Source organism: Argopecten irradians, chromosome 3, assembly GCF_041381155.1.
Source record: "Argopecten irradians isolate NY chromosome 3, Ai_NY, whole genome shotgun sequence".
NCBI classification, from domain to species: Eukaryota; Metazoa; Mollusca; class Bivalvia; order Pectinida; family Pectinidae; genus Argopecten; species Argopecten irradians.
The window spans coordinates 61068821-61086297 of record NC_091136.1 but is presented as its reverse complement, the minus strand read 5'-3'; the positions used below and the strand labels follow the sequence as shown (position 1 = coordinate 61086297).

General features: G+C 38.7%; 1 protein-coding gene across 1 annotated transcript in view; it reads left to right on the top strand.

Annotated features, from left to right (window-relative positions):
• The window catches only part of LOC138319280 (uncharacterized), a 99276-nt gene extending 83093 nt beyond the window's left edge, over positions 1–16183 (top strand). Inside the window, exons 33-43 of the mRNA XM_069262324.1 lie at positions 52–217; positions 445–540; positions 1287–1340; positions 4831–4977; positions 5537–5734; positions 6193–6443; positions 6555–6729; positions 8592–8651; positions 12404–12586; positions 12836–12886; positions 13340–16183. Coding sequence (XP_069118425.1) covers positions 52–217; positions 445–540; positions 1287–1340; positions 4831–4977; positions 5537–5734; positions 6193–6443; positions 6555–6729; positions 8592–8651; positions 12404–12586; positions 12836–12886; positions 13340–13501 — 1543 coding nt within the window. The 3' untranslated portion in view covers positions 13502–16183. The remainder of the gene's footprint in view (positions 1–51; positions 218–444; positions 541–1286; positions 1341–4830; positions 4978–5536; positions 5735–6192; positions 6444–6554; positions 6730–8591; positions 8652–12403; positions 12587–12835; positions 12887–13339) is intronic.
• The last annotated feature ends 1294 nt before the right edge of the window (positions 16184–17477 follow it).

Here is a 17477-nt window from a genome sequence, read left to right as displayed (position 1 = left end):
CTTTGCTGTATGTTTGTACTTACATTGACAATATTTCCCATTTTGCTTCAGGCGCCTGCGAGACAAACTGATAGAAGCAGAGCGCTTACCTTTAGCAGTAGAAGTATCTACTAAGTGTGGCCTGGACCCTGCTGGTGTATGGGCTGCTTGGGGCATGAGTTGTCTACAGGCAGGAGACTTCACCAGGGCTCGGGAAAAACTAAACAGATGCCTCAAGGTATGGTACAACAAAGGTTCTTATAATGCTGATGCTGTCTCATAATGAAGGAGCTATGGATGTCTTTACTGCCCAGTTTTATAGCTAAATAGTGACTTATTAAATATATTCTGACTTTCATTTTTATATACAAAACATTTGTTACCCAAATGTTAAGGTATTTATGGTATGTATAACTATGAATAATATTAAAGCATCCAACGGTTTCTATCATTGCTCTGTTTCAGGTACCTAAAGACAGGAACCAGCGTCAACAGGAATCTACCCTATTGGCTGATGTCATTAACTGTCTGGAGTCTATGTCAGGGGGCGGACTAGGAGAGGTCAGTAGCTTATGCCAGGGGGTGGACTAGGAGAGGTCAGTAGCTTATGTCAGGGGGTGGACTAGAAGAGGTCAGTAGCTTATGTCAGGGGATGGACTAGGAAAGGTCAGTTTCTTATGTCAGGGGGTGGACTAGGAGAAGTTTCTTATGTCAGGGGGTGGACTAGGAGAGGTCAGTTTTTTATGTCAGGGGGTGGACTAGGAGAGGTCAGTTTCTTATGTCAGGGGTTGGACTAGGAGAGGTCAGTTTCTTATGTCAGTGGTTGGACTAGGAGAGATCAGTTTCTTATGTCAGGGGGTGGACTAGGAGAGGTCAGTTTCTTATGCCAGGGGGCGGACTAGGATAGGTCAGTTTCTTATGTCAGGGGGACAAACTAGGAGAGGTCAGTTTCTTATGTCAGGGGGACAGACTAGGGGAGGTCAGTTGCTTATGTCAGTGTGGGCTAGGAGAGGTCAGTAGCTTATGTCAGGGGCGGGCTAGGGAAGGTCAGGATCTTATGTCAAAGCTACCTAGTTATCACCAATTACTGAAAAACAAAGCTTAAGCATGAGGTCATCAAAGGTCAGATATTGTCAAGAGTTGAGTCAACAGATGTTAGACTTTGTCTAGAGCAGGGGTTTGTCAAGTATGAGGTTAATAAAGATAAGACTCAGTTAACAACAAATTCAAAAATATGATAATGTCATTGAGACAATCAAGCTATGGGTATTCTAAGTCTACAATGAATATTGTTCTTTTTATTTCAGATGTTGTTGGCCAATCCTGGGTCTGTCAAAAGTTTACTTGCCTGTCCTACTGTTGTAAGTAAATCTGATCGGCAGATTTGTTTCCATTTTCTAAATACAGTAAAAATGTTGTACGCCAGTTCCATCAAAATTTATATCAGAACATGTATATATATATTTGGATACTTGAGGCCAAGATCCCTTTCTAATTATCCTTGCAAAATTTTGCATAAGAACCTTTAAATCTGATTGGCCAATGCATCTTTTTAACATCCCTAAAACCTAATCCCCAAAAAGGAAAACAAAAATTGTCAGAGTCTATGTTAGGTTTTTGTTATGAGATACTTGCAGCACAGTTACCATCATACTTGATCTTATCCAATGTTACATTCCATATAAATGGGGGATATACATTCCATTACAAAGTTACAAGGCTGTATTTTATATACCTGACCTTGACCTTGTGTTACAGAGTTATACTGATAAGGCTGTGTTTTATATACCTGACCTTGACCTTGTGTTACAGAGTTACACTGACAAGGCTGTGTTTTATATACCTGACCTTGACCTTGTGTTACAGAGTTACACTGACAAGGCTGTGTTTTATATACCTGACCTTGACCTTGTGTTACAGAGTTACACTGACAAGGCTGTGTTTTATATACCTGACCTTGACCTTGTGTTACAGAGTTAAACTGACAAGGCTGTGTTTTATATACCTGACCTTGACTTGTGTTATAGAGTTACACTGACAAGGCTGTGTTTTATATACCTGACCTTGACCTTGTGTTATAGAGTTACACTGACAAGGCTGTGTTTTATATACCTGACCTTGACCTTGTGTTACAGAGTTACACTGACAAGGCTGTGTTTTATATACCTGACCTTGACCTTGTGTTACAGAGTTACACTGACAAGGCTGTGTTTTATATACCTGACCTTGACCTTGTGTTACAGAGTTTAACTGACAAGGCTGTGTTTTATATACCTGACCTTGACCTTGTGTTACAGAGTTAAACTGACAAGGCTGTGTTTTATATACCTGACCTTGACTTGTGTTATAGAGTTACACTGACAAGGCTGTGTTTTATATACCTGACCTTGACCTTGTGTTACAGAGTTAAGCTGACAAGGCTGTGTTTTATATACCTGACCTTGACCTTGTGTTATAGAGTTACACTGACAAGGCTGTGTTTTATATACCCGACCTTGACCTTGTGTTACAGAGTAACACTGTTACAGAGTAACACTGACAAGACTGTGTTTTATATACCTGACCTTGACCTTGTGTTACAGAGTTACACTGACAAGGCTGTGTTTTATATACCTGACCTTGACCTTGTGTTATAGAGTTACACTGACAAGGCTGTGTTTTATATACCTGACCTTGACCTTGTGTTATAGAGTTACACTGACAAGGCTGTGTTTTATATTCCTGACCTTGACCTTGTGTTATAGAGTTACACTGACAAGGCTGTGTTTTATATTCCTGACCTTGACCTTGTGTTATAGAGTTACACTGACAAGGCTGTGTTTTATATTCCTGGCCTTGACCTTGTGTTACAGAGTTACACTGACAAGGCTGTGTTTTATATACCTGACCTTGACCTTCTGTTACAGAGTTACACTGACAAGGCTGTGTCTTAAATTCCTGACCTTGACGTTGTGTTACACTGTTAAGCTGACAAGGCTGTGTTTTATATACCTGACCTTGACCTTGTGTTACAGAGTTACACTGACAAGGCTGTGTTTTATATACCTGACCTTGACTTGTGTTACAGAGTTTAACTGACAAGGCTGTGTTTTATATACCTGACCTTGACTTGTGTTACAGAGTTTAACTGACAAGGCTGTGTTTTATATACCTGACCTTGACTTGTGTTACAGAGTTTAACTGACAAGGCTGTGTTTTATATACCTGACCTTGACCTTGTTACAGAGTTATACTGACAAGGCTGTGTTTTATATACCTGACCTTGACCTTCTGTTACAGAGTTACACTGACAAGGCTGTGTTTTATATACCTGACCTTGACGTTGTGTTACACTGTTAAGCTGACAAGGCTGTGTTTTATATACCTGACCTTGACTTGTGTTATAGAGTTACACTGACAAGGCTGTGTTTTATATACCTGACCTTGACCTTGTGTTACAGAGTTAAGCTGACAAGGCTGTGTTTTATATACCTGACCTTGACCTTGTGTTACATAGATAAGCTGACAAGGCTGTGTTTTATATACCTGACCTTGACCTTCTGTTACAGAGTTACACTGACAAGGCTGTGTCTTAAATTCCTGACCTTGACCTTGTGTTACAGAGTTTAACTGACAAGGCTGTGTTTTATATTCCTGACCTTGACCTTGTGTTATAGATTTACACTGACAAGGCTTTGTTTTATATACCCGACCTTGACCTTGTGTTACAGAGTAACACTGTTACAGAGTAACACTGACAAGACTGTGTTTTATATACCTGACCTTGACTTGTGTTATAGAGTTATACTGACAAGGCTGTGTTTTATATACCTGACCTTGACTTGTGTTACAGAGATAAGCTGACAAGGCTGTGTTTTATATACCTGACCTTGACCTTGTGTTACAGAGTTTAACTGACAAGGCTGTGTTTTATATACCTGACCTTGACTTGTGTTATAGAGTTACACTGACAAGGCTGTGTTTTATATACCTGACATTGACCTTGTGTTACATAGATAAGCTGACAAGGCTGTGTTTTATATTCCTGACCTTGACTTGTGTTATAGAGTTACACTGACAAGGCTGTGTTTTATATACCTGACCTTGACCTTGTGTTACAGAGTTATACTGACAAGGCTGTGTTTTATATACCTGACCTTGACTTGTGTTACAGAGTTTTGCTGACAAGGCTGTGTTTTATATTCTTGACCTTGATCTTGTTTACAGAGTTATGCTGACAAGGCTGTGTTTTATATTCCTGACCTTGACTTGTGTTATAGAGTAACATTGACAAGACTGTGTTTTATATACCTGACCTTGACCTTGTGTTATAGATTTACACTGACAAGGCTTTGTTTTATATACCCGACCTTGACCTTGTGTTACAGAGTAACACTGTTACAGAGTAACACTGACAAGACTGTGTTTTATATACCTGACCTTGACTTGTGTTATAGAGTTATACTGACAAGGCTGTGTTTTATATACCTGACCTTGACTTGTGTTATAGAGTTACACTGACAAGGCTGTGTTTTATATACCTGACCTTGACTTGTGTTATAGAGTAACACTGACAAGGCTGTTTTATATACCTGACCTTGACCTTGTGTTATAGAGTTACACTGACAACTCTGTGTATTATATACCTGACCTTGACCTTGTGTTACAGAGTTATACTGACAAGGCTGTGTTTTATATTCCTGACCTTGACTTGTGTTATAGAGTAACACTGACAAGACTGTGTTTTATATACCTGACCTTGACCTTGTGTTATAGATTTACACTGACAAGGCTGTGTTATATATACTTGACCTTGTGTTTCAGAGTTACGCTGACAAGGCTGTGTTATATATACTTGACCTTGGGTTTCAGAGTTACAGTGATGAGGCTAACGTGGAGTCAGCCCAGTATCAGGAATGTTTGTACTATCTCCGTACCTATGCCTGTTTCCACACGATTGTCAGCTTCCACCGAGGGAATGGCTACTGGATGAAGGCTACTCAGTACATCCTGGATCATGTACGATCACTGTCATGGTTTTATGTAGTACTGTAAACCAAGTCTCTCATACAAATTATGATCAGAATTCACAAAATGAATTCACCACAAAAACACGTTGTTTGATAGTATATATACTGTTTATGTTGATTACGACCTATCTCAGGCCTGGTTATCAATAAATCTTCAATCTATCCAGACAGACCCCTTTCTACTATTCAAGGATATTTAGTTACAAGTAATTGATCTAACATAGATCATATATGGTTTTTTTTGTGTCAATTTTGAAGGTAAACCAGAGTGATACATTATATTTATTCTGTTTAAAATGCTTAAATCTTGACTCTTCCCATTGTACATGCTAACAATGCAGATGAGAAGTCGTCTGTAACCATGGCCACAGTGGCCAGGTGATTAGGATGACTCAGGGTCGTGAGATCAAAATCTATGGTGAGTAGTTGCCAGGTACTGACTGCTGGTTGTTGGCTATCCTCCTAAACCTGGCACATCCTTAAATGACATTGTTAATGCGGACAATAAATCTAAGAAACAATCCAAACCTCGGTAACCTATTTTGTAGAAATGTTCGAGTGAGGTATTCGTAGATGCATTGCTGTCACCAGCAATTGAGGATGGTCGTTTAGGAGAGCTAGTTGATCAGATGATAATGATAGACCCATCACTAGAGCGCTGGCATCCATACCTGACTACATCCTGTCGTTATCTCCTCAAACACAGACTTCACCACACTCTCTACCAGTTCCAGATCTTCATGAAGGTCAGTACTCTTGGATGAAGATTTATTTATGGAGTGAAGATCAGTGTTCTAAGATCCAAGCACATAAATTACCAAAAATTAAGTTTTCTTGGGTAACAGAAATTTATCAGTATTCAGGTCCAAGAATAGCTAAGGCAAGTGAACTTTATTGTTTTGAAACAAAGGTCAGTATGGTTCTTCTTATAGTCATATTTTCATCATCCTCCATTAAGTTATTATAATTTAGTAATATATATGCTGGGACCACACAATTTAATCGGTATGGACAAGTTTCCGGTTTGTACAGGGTCCGGTTTAAACAAGTTAATGTGTACAATTAACTGGCTGTACCTTTTCGATAGCAGCCTTAAAATCTTTCTATTATTATAATCATTTAACAAAATAATATTACAAAAGAAATTCTACAAGTGTTTTAATTTTGCTATAGATTTTAACAATGAAGTGACTTTGGTTTTCAGGATTTCATTCGAGCAGCTATGACCTGTATTACTTACTTCTATCAGAAGGGAGCTCACAGCTACCTTGACCTGTTCAAGAGAGTGAATTATCTGTATCAGGCTCACCAACACCTACAGGCCTACCTGGACCCCTCCCAGTGGGGCAGCATCAGTCGCCCTATATTCCGTACTGATAATCCCTCAGTAGATTGGGACAAACGCCCAACAGATACCTCCATCCGACTCATTCAGACTCCTGAGGAAGTCTCAAGGTCAGTTTTATTGAAAGAGAGCAGGAAAGTTTCTTTAGTTATAAACATATACATTTTTATATGTAACATAATAAGTTTTAACTTAAAAATGCATTATTTGTGTTCTGACAGACATCTGGTGATGGTGAGTCTACAAATCGAAGTGACAAAGTTTTTACACGAATGTCTCACAAACACAGAGGCTGACGCCACCAAAGTAGCCAGCTCCTATGTAAACATTACTGCCTCCCAACAATTACCAACACTGATGGGTAGTTCCAAGATCAGAGGAGACCTTGTTGTCATGGTAAGCACACTTCAAGGTCAGTAAGTACACTTCAAGGTCATTAATTGCACTTCAAGATCGTTAAGTATACTCTGAAATCAGAGGAGACCTGGTTGTCATGGTAAGTACACTTCAAAGTCAGTAAATACAGTTCAAGGTCATAAGACACGTGGTTATCATGGTAAGTACACTTCAAGGTCAGTAAATACACTTCAAGGTCATATGACACCTGGTTGTCATGGTAAGTACACTTCAAAGTCAGTAAATACACTTCAAGCTCAAAAAACACCAGGTTGTCATGGTAAGTACACTTTAAGGTCAGTAAATACACTTCAAGGACATACGCCACCTGGTTGTCATGGTAAGTACACTTTAAGGTCATTAAATACACTTCAAGGTCAAAAGACACCTGGTTTTCATGGTAAGTACACTTCAAGATTAGATGACACCTTGTTGTCATGGTAAGTACATTTCAAGGTCAGTAAATACACTTCAAGGTCAAAAGACACCTGGTTGTCATGGTAAGTACACTTTAAGGTCAGTAAAAACACTTCAAGGTCATATGCCACCGGGTTGTTATGGTAAGTACACTTTAAGGTCAGTAAATACACTTCAAGGTCAGAGGACAACTGGTTATAAGGGGACACCATGTTGTAATGGTAAGTACACTTCAAGGTTAGAGGACACCTGGTTGTCATGGTAAGTACACATCAAGGTTAGAGGACACCTTGTTGTCATGGTAAGTACACATCAAGGTTAGAGGACACCTGATTGTCATGGTAAGTACACATCAAGGTTAGAGGACACCTTGTTGTCATGGTAAGTACACATCAAGGTTAGAGGACAACTGGTTGTCATGGTAAGTACACATCAAGGTTAGAGGACACCTTGTTGTCATGGTAAGTACACATAAAGGTTAGAGGACACCTGGTTGTCATAGTAAGTCCACTTTAAGGTTAGAGGACACCTGATTGTCATGGTAAGTACACATCAAGGTTAGAGGACAACTGGTTGTCATTGTAAGTATATGTCAAGGTTAGAGGACACCTGGTTGTCATGGTAAGTACACATCAAGGTTAGAGGACACCTGATTGTCATGGTAAGTACCCATCAAGGTTAGAGGACAACTGGTTGTTATGGTAAGTACACATCAAGGTTAGAGGACACCTGGTTGTCATGGTAAGTACACATCAAGGTTAGAGGACACCTGGTTGTCATGGTAAGTACATGTCAAGGTTAGAGGACAACTGGTTGTCATGGTAAGTACACATCAAGGTTAGAGGACACCTGGTTGTCATGGTAAGTACACATCAAGGTTAGAGGACACCTGGTTGTCATGGTAAGTACACATCAAGGTTAGAGGACAAACTGGTTGTTATGGTAAGTACCCATCAAGGTTAGAGGACAACTGGTTGTCATGGTAAGTACACATCAAGGTTAGAGGACACCTGGTTGTCATGGTAAGTACATGTCAAGGTTAGAGGACAACTGGTTGTCATGGTAAGTACACATCAAGGTTAGAGGACACCTGGTTGTCATGGTAAGTACACATCAAGGTTAGAGGACAACTGGTTGTCATGGTAAGTACACGTCAAGGTTAGAGGACACCTGGTTGTCATGGTAAGTACACATCAAGGTTAGAGGACACCTTGTTGTCATGGTAAGTACACATCAAGGTTAGAGGACAACTGGTTGTCATGGTAAGTACACATCAAGGTTAGAGGACAACTGGTTGTCATGGTAAGTACACGTCAAGGTTAGACGACACCTGGTTGTCATGTTAAGTACACTTCAAGGTTAGAGGACACCTGTTCATTACAATATGTTTTCTCTAAGATTAATAATGGTACATTTTAATTACACCAATTATTGTTTCTTTGCAGATTTTGCTGAGTGGAAACAACATTGGCCGAGCCTTTGACCTTGCCCATAAGATTTTAAAGGTGTGTAAACATCAGTCGGTTGTGATAGATTACAAAGTGTGGTATAGGCCTAGAGCTGCTGTATCAGGTAGATGGGATACCACAGCGTGCGGCGTCCGTCGTCCGTCAACAATCGACTTCTTCTCAATAACCGCTGGTCGGATTTCAACAAAATTTGACTGGTAGCCTGAGGGGCGGGGTCAAAAGGGGTCAATTTGGCTATTTCCATATAAACGACTTCTCTGAAACGAAGCATGAGATAGCAGTCATAATGCAATGGTAGCATTCTTATAGGATGGGGATTCAAAATTGTACAAATGATGGGGCTGACCCCCAGGGGCCTGAGGGGCGGGGTCAAAAGGGGTCCATTTGGCTATTTCCATATAAACGACTTCTCTGAAACGAAGCATGAGATAGCACTCATAATGCAATGGTAGCATTCTTATAGGATGGGGATTCAAAATTGTACAAATAATAGGGCTGACCCCCTGGGGGACTGAGGGGCGGGGTCAAAAGGGGTCAATTTGGCTATTTCCATATAAATGACTTCTTCTCTGAAACTCAGCATGAGATAGCATTCATAATGCAATGGTAGCATCGTTATAGGGTGGGGATTCAAAATTGTACAAATGATAGGGCTGACCCCCTGGGAGCCTGAGGGGCGGGTTCAAAAGGGGTCAATTTGCAATTTACGAAACTAAGCATAAGATAGCACTCATAATGCAATGGTAGCATCGTTATAGGGTGGGGATTCAAAATTGTACAAATGATGGGGCTGACCTCTTGGGGGCCTGAGGGCCAGGGCCAAAAGGGGTCAATTTGGCTATTTCCATATAAATGACTTCTTCTCTGCAACTAAAGATGGGATTACGCTCATTATGCAATGGTAACATCCTTATAGGGCTAGGATTCAAAAATTTTCAAATGATGGGGCTGACCCCTTGGGGGCCTGAGGGCCAGGGCCAAAAGGGGTCAATTTGGCTATTTCCATATAAATGACTTCTTCTCTGCAACTAAAGATGGGATTACGCTCATTATGCAATGGTAACATACTTATAGGATTAGGATTCAAAAATTTTCAAATAATGGGGCTAACCCCCTAGGGGACTGAGAGGTGGGGTCAAAAGGGGTCAATTTAGCTATTTCCATATAAACGACTTCTTCTCTGAAACTAAGCATAAGATAGCACTCATAATGCAATGGTAGCATCGTTATAGGGTGGGGATTCAAAATTGTTCAAATGATGGGGCTGACCCCCAGGGGGCCTGAGGGGCGGGGTCAAAAGGGGTCAATTTGGCTATTTCCATATAAATGACTTCTTCTCTGCAACTAAACATGGGATTATACTCATTATGCAATGGTAACATCCTTACAGGGTGGGGATTCAAAATTGTTCAAATAATGGGGCTGACCCCCGGGGCCTGAGGGTTGGTGTCAAAAGTGGTCAATTTGGCTCTTTCCATGTAAATGACTTCTCTGAAACTAAGCATGAGATAGCACTCATAATGCAATGGTAGCATCGTTATAGGGTGGGGATTCAAAATTGTTCAAATGATGGGGCTGACCCCCAGGGGGCCTGAGGGGCGGGGTCAAAAGGGGTCAATTCGGCTATTTCCATATAAATGACTTCTTCTCTGAAACGAAGCATGAGATAGCACTCATAATGCAATGGTAGCATCGTTATAGGGTGGGGATTCAAAATTGTACAAATAATAGGGCTGACCCCCTGGGGTCCTGATGGGCGGGTTCAAAAGGGGTCAATTCGGCTATTTCCATATAAACGACTTCTTCCCTGAAACGAAGCATGAGATAGCACTCATAATGCAATGGTAGCATCGTTATAGGGTTGGGATTCAAAATTATTCAAATGATGGGGCTAACCCCCTGGGGGACTGAGGGATGGGGTCAAAAGGGGTCAATTTAGCTATTTCCATATAAACGTTTTCTTCTCTGAAACTAAGCATAAGATACCACTCATAATGCAATGGTAGCATCGTTATAGGGTTGGGATTCAAAATTGTACAAATGATAGGACTGACCACCTGGGTGCCTGAGGGATGGGGTCAAAAGGGGTCAATCTAGCTATTTCCATATAAACGACTTCTTCTCTGAAACAAAGCATGGGATAGCACCCATAATGCAGTGGTAGCATCCTTATAGGGTGGGGATTCAAAATTGTACAAATGATGGGGCTGACCCCTTGGGGGCCTGAGGGCCAGGGCCAAAGGGGGTCAATTTGGCTATTTCCATATAAATGACTTCTTCTCTGTAACTTAAGATGGGATTGCGCTCATTATGCAATGGTAACATCCTTATAGGGTTAGGATTCAAAATTTTTCAAATGATGGGGCTATCCCCCTAGGGGACTGAAAGGTGGGGTCAAAAGGGGTCAATTTAGCTATTTCCATATAAAAGACTTCTTCTCTGAAACTAAGCATAAGATAGCACTCATAATGCAATGGTAGCATCGTTATAGGGTGGGGATTCAAAATTGTTCAAATGATGGGGCTGACCCCCAGGGGTTCTGAGGGGCGGGGTCAAAAGGGGTCAATTTGGCTATTTCCATATAAATGAATTCTTCTCTGCAACTAAACATGGGATTATGCTCATTATGCAATGGTAACATCCTTACAGGGTGGGGATTCAAAATTGTTTAAATAATGGGGCTGACCCCAGGGGCCTGAGGGACGGTGCCAAAAGTGGTCAATTTGGCTCTTTCCATATAAATGACTTCTCTGAAACTCAGCATGAGATAGCACTCATAATGCAATGGTAGCATCGTTATAGGGTGGGGATTCAAAATTGTACAAATAATAGGGCTGACCCCCTGGGGGCCTGAGGGGCGGGTTCAAAAGGGGTCAATTCGGCTATTTCCATATAAACGACTTCTTCTCTGAAACGAAGCATGAGATAGCACTCATAATGCAATGGTAGCATCGTTATAGGGTGTGGATTCAAAATTGTTCAAATGATGGGGTTGACCCCCAGGGGGGCTGAGGGGCGGGGTCAAAAGGGGTCAATTTGGCTATTTCTACATAAACAACTTCTTCTCTGAAACTAAGCATGGGAAAGCATCCATAATGCAATGGTAGCATCCTAATAGGGTTGGGATTCAAAATTTTGCAAATGATGGGGCTGACTCCCCAGAAGCCTGAAGGATGGGGTCAAAAGTGGTCAATTTAGCCATTTCAATATAAACGACTTCTTCTCTGCAACTAAGCATGGAAGAACACTCATAATGCAATGGTAGCATCCTTATAGGGTTGGAATTTGAAATTGTACAAATGATAGGGCTGACCCCTGGGGCCTTAGAAGGCAATAGAAGGCAATTTAACTATTTCCATATAAACAACTTATATGTGTCAAAAAGGTCAATTAGGCTATTTTTTTCATATAAATTACTTCCTCTCTGAACCTATGTATTAGATAGCATATTTATATGGTATCAATAGCATCCTTATATGGTTGTGATTCAAAATTAAACTTTTCGAGTCAATTTTGCTAATTTGTGTAATTGGCAGAGTTTTTGTGATAATTGCTAAAAAAAATAAACAGGTGAGCGATACAGGCCCTCTGGGCCTCTTGTTCAGCTATAGCATATAGGGTTATTAAAGCAAGGTAATGTAACCTATAGAATATGAACAATATCATAGTCATATCGTTCTGGACAAGTTGTTTACTATATGGGAGACTGTTATCTACATAATTATCTAATTATCATCTTTTCGAAAAGGTTTGTCTTGTGCTATATCTATATGTGTTATTGTTACCAGGAATACCATCTGGTTGCGGGACCTCTACTTACCCATGCTGCCCGGGAGATGGCCAAACAAGGTCACTATGACACCATCCGTCAGCTCCTGGATTGTATGGTGAGGGGTAATATAGGTGACGATGATATTGTAGATGAACTGGTGGGGGCTTGTATCCTCATCATCTCAGATAACCCTAACGAGGTAGGTTCTGTGGAAGCTGTGGATATTAATTGTAGTATTATTAAATTACTAGTAAAACTATTCCTTCAATGATCAAGTTAATTTGTTTGAATAGAATTTTAACAGTTAAATTATAGTACTTCATTTGTGATGACGCTGATTGTATTTGACATTTGAAAAATATTACAAGTTCATGTAAATAATGTAATGTCATTGTCATTAAATGAAGAATTGGGTGTTGGTTTTAACTGTTTTTCTTTCTGCTGGCAGGCCAAGGAAGCTGATAACCTGATCAAGTTATTGAGGAAAGACACCAATAAGGTATGGAGTATAGCACTTTGACTTTAGCAGGTAGAGTTTACAATGTATCAACTAACAATGAATATTGTAACTTTAATTTCCTAATTAGTCTCTATTACTGTCATAATTCATAAGTATGCTTGTTGTTGATTCATTATCAGTAATCAATTTTGTGTATTATTGTTACCGCAAATATATGCTTGTTTATAACATATGGTCAAATTGCACAGAAAAAAACATACAAAAACACACTTTGATCTCTGCACTATTAATATGCTTCCAACTAGTCTAAAAAAATTAGCTGATACAAAATAGCTCAGTTACCTCTTTTACAGTTGTTTTAAAGTAAGTTTAAAGTTATAGTGGAATGCTGAAAAAGTTCAGTCTGAGGAATGCCATATAGCAGAAGAAATTGTTTTAAATGTCAGATGAAAGTTGAAATTTTATAAACATTAACATTCATTAACATTTCAGATCAATGCCTACATCCTTTGTGGAAAGCTGCGGTCAGCATACTTAATGGCTGTTAAGACTGAGAGAGTGGACGATGTCCAGCGTATAGCTGGAGCAGCCCAGCGTATGGGACAAACCGCTGTCAGGAACATCTGTAATAAGTGGCTTCAGCAGAAGAAGTAGTCAAGGGAGATAAGTATGGACCTCAGTAGTCAAGGAAGATAACTATGGACATCTGTAGTCAAGGGAGATAACTATGGACATCTGTAATAAGTGGCTTCAGCAGAAGAAGTCAAGTGCAATAACCATGGACATCGATAGTCAAGGGAGATAACAATGGACATTAGTAGTCAAGGGAGAAATCTATGGACACCAGTAGTCAAGGGAGATAACTAGAGACATCTGTATTAAGTGGCTTCAGCACGAGAAGTAGTCAAGAGAGATAACTCCGAACATCTGTTATAGTAATAATTGGATAACTCGAATTGTATGTACCATAAAGACAGTATAATACATACTTTACAACTTCTCATGAGGGAGAATTCAGAAATATGTTAGCAACATAATGTTTCTAAATGACAACACTCATTGAGCAGGATAAAAGTTAGCATTAAACTAAGAGAAAATTAACATCAATTCATTATCAAAAAGTGTTTTCCCATACAATACATGTAAATATATATAAAAAGATCTTGTGCTGTACATTCAGGGATACTTAAGGGAAACCACTCTAAACCTAATGTAATTATTAGTTACAGCATTGAGTAGTCAAGTGGAATTACTCCGAGCATGTACAGTACATGTAAGTAACCTCCAGAAGAATGTCCTTTAAATTTATAATTTGTGTGTAAAAGCTCAATGATATAGTACATATTATTTACATGGTATACATCAAGTACTAGATCTTAATATGATTGTTAGTTATTGTAAGTTTTATTATTGAAGTGAACAAACCTCAACATCAGTGTGTAATATACAAACCTTTTGTACAACTAGTGTAACATATTTGACGGAACCAATGCTGTTGTACAGTTAACACAGTGGTAAAGGTTGTACTAGGTAGTGTAACAGTGTGTGTACTGTTATTGTCTCGTCTATCATTGAGTATCCTCTGTATAGTCAAACACAGTGGTAAAGGTTGTACTAGGTAGTGTAACAGTGTGTGTACTGTTATTGTCTCGTCTATCATTTAGTATCCTCTGTATAGTCATCATCTCTGTCCTCACTATCCAAAGGTGTAATGTTACCAAGTTTATGTGAGAAAGGTTTAAGTTTGTGTTACTTTTTCATGGTGATCATTTTACATTTATAACAAAGCCTATACTACTGTATTAATGACTCATTGGGCTCATAATTAATGAAGAATCTACTTTGTACATGGTGTTACTTAGGAGGTTGTGATAATAACACACATATATATATGTATGCTTTATTTAATTTTCATTGTTAATTTGCTTATGGTGCTATATATAGATATAACATTATCATTTTGATGTGCACAGTTCTGCTAAATTATTATGGCGTCTGTATATACTGGATTATGTTACTAGTATTGATAAGATTATTTGATGTATTGATGTATAGTAGCAAAGTTTAAGATAGCCTTTACGGTACCATGTTTTTATCTATGTCAATTTTATGATGGTGATGGCATTATGTCCAATTCCACTAAATCTTGATTACATCAAGTGTTCCAGATGTGTAGTGTATTCATAGTTATTAGATCATCATAGAATTCAGTATATAGGGATGATGGTTGTGGGCCAAAAGTTTTTTTTTACCTCAAAATTAGAAAACTGGCTAATCAGAATTTTGTAATCTAGCCACAATGTACACGTGGTTCATCAACCAATCCTCATTATTTCATGGATCAAATTTTTGCGATTTCTTAGTAGAGCTAAAAAATATCACTCCTCCCCTTCCCTTCCCTACCCTTGCGAAAATAACCGAATAGATCAATGGTATTTATTATCAGAAGACTAACTGCTAGTCTTATCTGTGGGTCTGTTGCTCTCAAGTATATGTACATACAGTACTTGACATTGTAGGTGTAGTTGAGGTAATTGGTATTAATTGGTAAAAAGAAATATTTCACCATGACTTCACGTATGTGTTCCCTTTTGAACAAATATTCTTTATGAAATAATGTGAATTTAGAGAAAAAGGAGAGCTTTAAACTTTCAGTTTTAACATGACAGTATTCCGAGTTTAATTGAGTATCATGTTGCCAGTACAATTACTGTACACTTAATATAAAATGTACAAGTATCTCTATACAATTCAAACAAACCATGTTATCATTGTGTCTGTGTTACCCTGCCAAATATATACACTTACATGTGCAATCCTGAGAGGCCAGTAGCCCACACATTTACGGTGTATAATCACCTTGCCATAATTTCTTACTAAACAGCATAATGATGTAAAATAGACAGAAGAATTAGAGAGTCTACCTGATGGGACAGAGCTACCATGACAGTATCAATACTATCATAGTCTATCATACAGGAATATTTATTGTTATTAACTTTTTATAGAGGGGAACTCTGGTACATATTTCAGGTGGTTACATAATTATGATATTTATACTAATAATATGTTACTTGTAAAACTGCATGCAATAATTTATTTTTGCTTGTAACAAGCATTTTCCTTGGTCAAGATATTCATAAGTCTATAATGTGAAAATATGGCATTGTTGCATGTAATGTCTCTTTTGATTGGATGTTGCAGAGGTATGATACCATTGATGCTCTCAGCAGGTTTACAATGAGAGTCTACCGTATTTGAAAGGATTCCAAATGATGTACGTTTTAATAGTTATAAAATGTTATGAATTATCTGTGATAAATATTAACAAAAATATCTTTTGTTTTGCATTCTTTTTGTAATTACAAGTATATATCTCTTTACGTTGACATCTCTCTCCAAACGATACAACTCTGCATTCCTGTAGGAGTTTACTTTTCTTTCCATCAACGATTGCAATGAAGATGGAGAAGGGTAAAGATATGTCATATTCAGATCAGAGTAAAGATTGTGCCATAAGGTGCTGACTGTTCACACATTAGTCACCATAACAGGCTATTTCACTTGATACCTTGTGATTCTGGGTTGGTTCTGTATTCTTAAGCACACTTCTAATTGCAGGAGTCCTATCAGAATGTTCTTCATCTGGTTGCTGCGGCCATGTTAACTGACTTTCTTTCTCCATTGTTGGTAGTCCCGATTTTAATGATCTAATGACAGATGTTAAAGCTAGGGCACCAAAGGAAAGGACTGTAAGGAAGAAAGAGAGAGAGAGAGATGGTGATCCATGTTCTGTGTGCAACAAGGCAAAAGAAAGAACATCAATGTATGCCTTTCTGGCTTCTAGAGGCGTGTCCTTGATATATCTTGATAGACTTTAGCGACATACCAATCTCACAGAGAAAAATAACAATGCTTGATTTAATTTATGAAGAAATAACTAAACTTATGAGGATTTGTAAAACTGATTCAATGCAGCCAAGTGCAAAACTCTACACGTTGGATTTAGGAATCAGTTGCACGAATTCAAAATGCCAGAAGAGGATGGATCATTGCAAAAAAAAAAACAAAAAACAAAAAAAAAAAAATAAAAAAAAGCTTAGGAGAAGGAATTAGACATTACATTTGATACCGAGTAAAAATCCAGAATTCACGCTGCTAACTGCACCAATAATGGTCAAGGAAAGGTTTACTTCTCTTTACGCCAATAAGGCCACAACTTAAATAAACGGTTACAGTTTTCTGTCCAGGAGAAAAAGATATAACATTATAATACGATAACATGCAAAAAGGACAACAAAACAAGTTACAGGACTCAAAGACAGAACAAACCCGCCCAAACTATTCGAAATGATTCAAGTGTTGCGTATATTGAAAGGAATTGACGACCAAGAAAAAAGGCTGAGGGGTTGTTGAATACAAAATAGGTGCAACATAACAAGGTGGCACAGCAAAAATTTGAATACAAATTCAGGCAAAACTGCAATGTAGAACTAGCTCTTCTGCAGTCTATGTTTAAGAATGTGAGGGATAGTCACACAAGTTTGTGCGCATCAACACCATTAATACATTCATGTCACGTCTAAAAATACTGCATCCTGATATTACCTGTCTAAAAGAACTTGTGCAA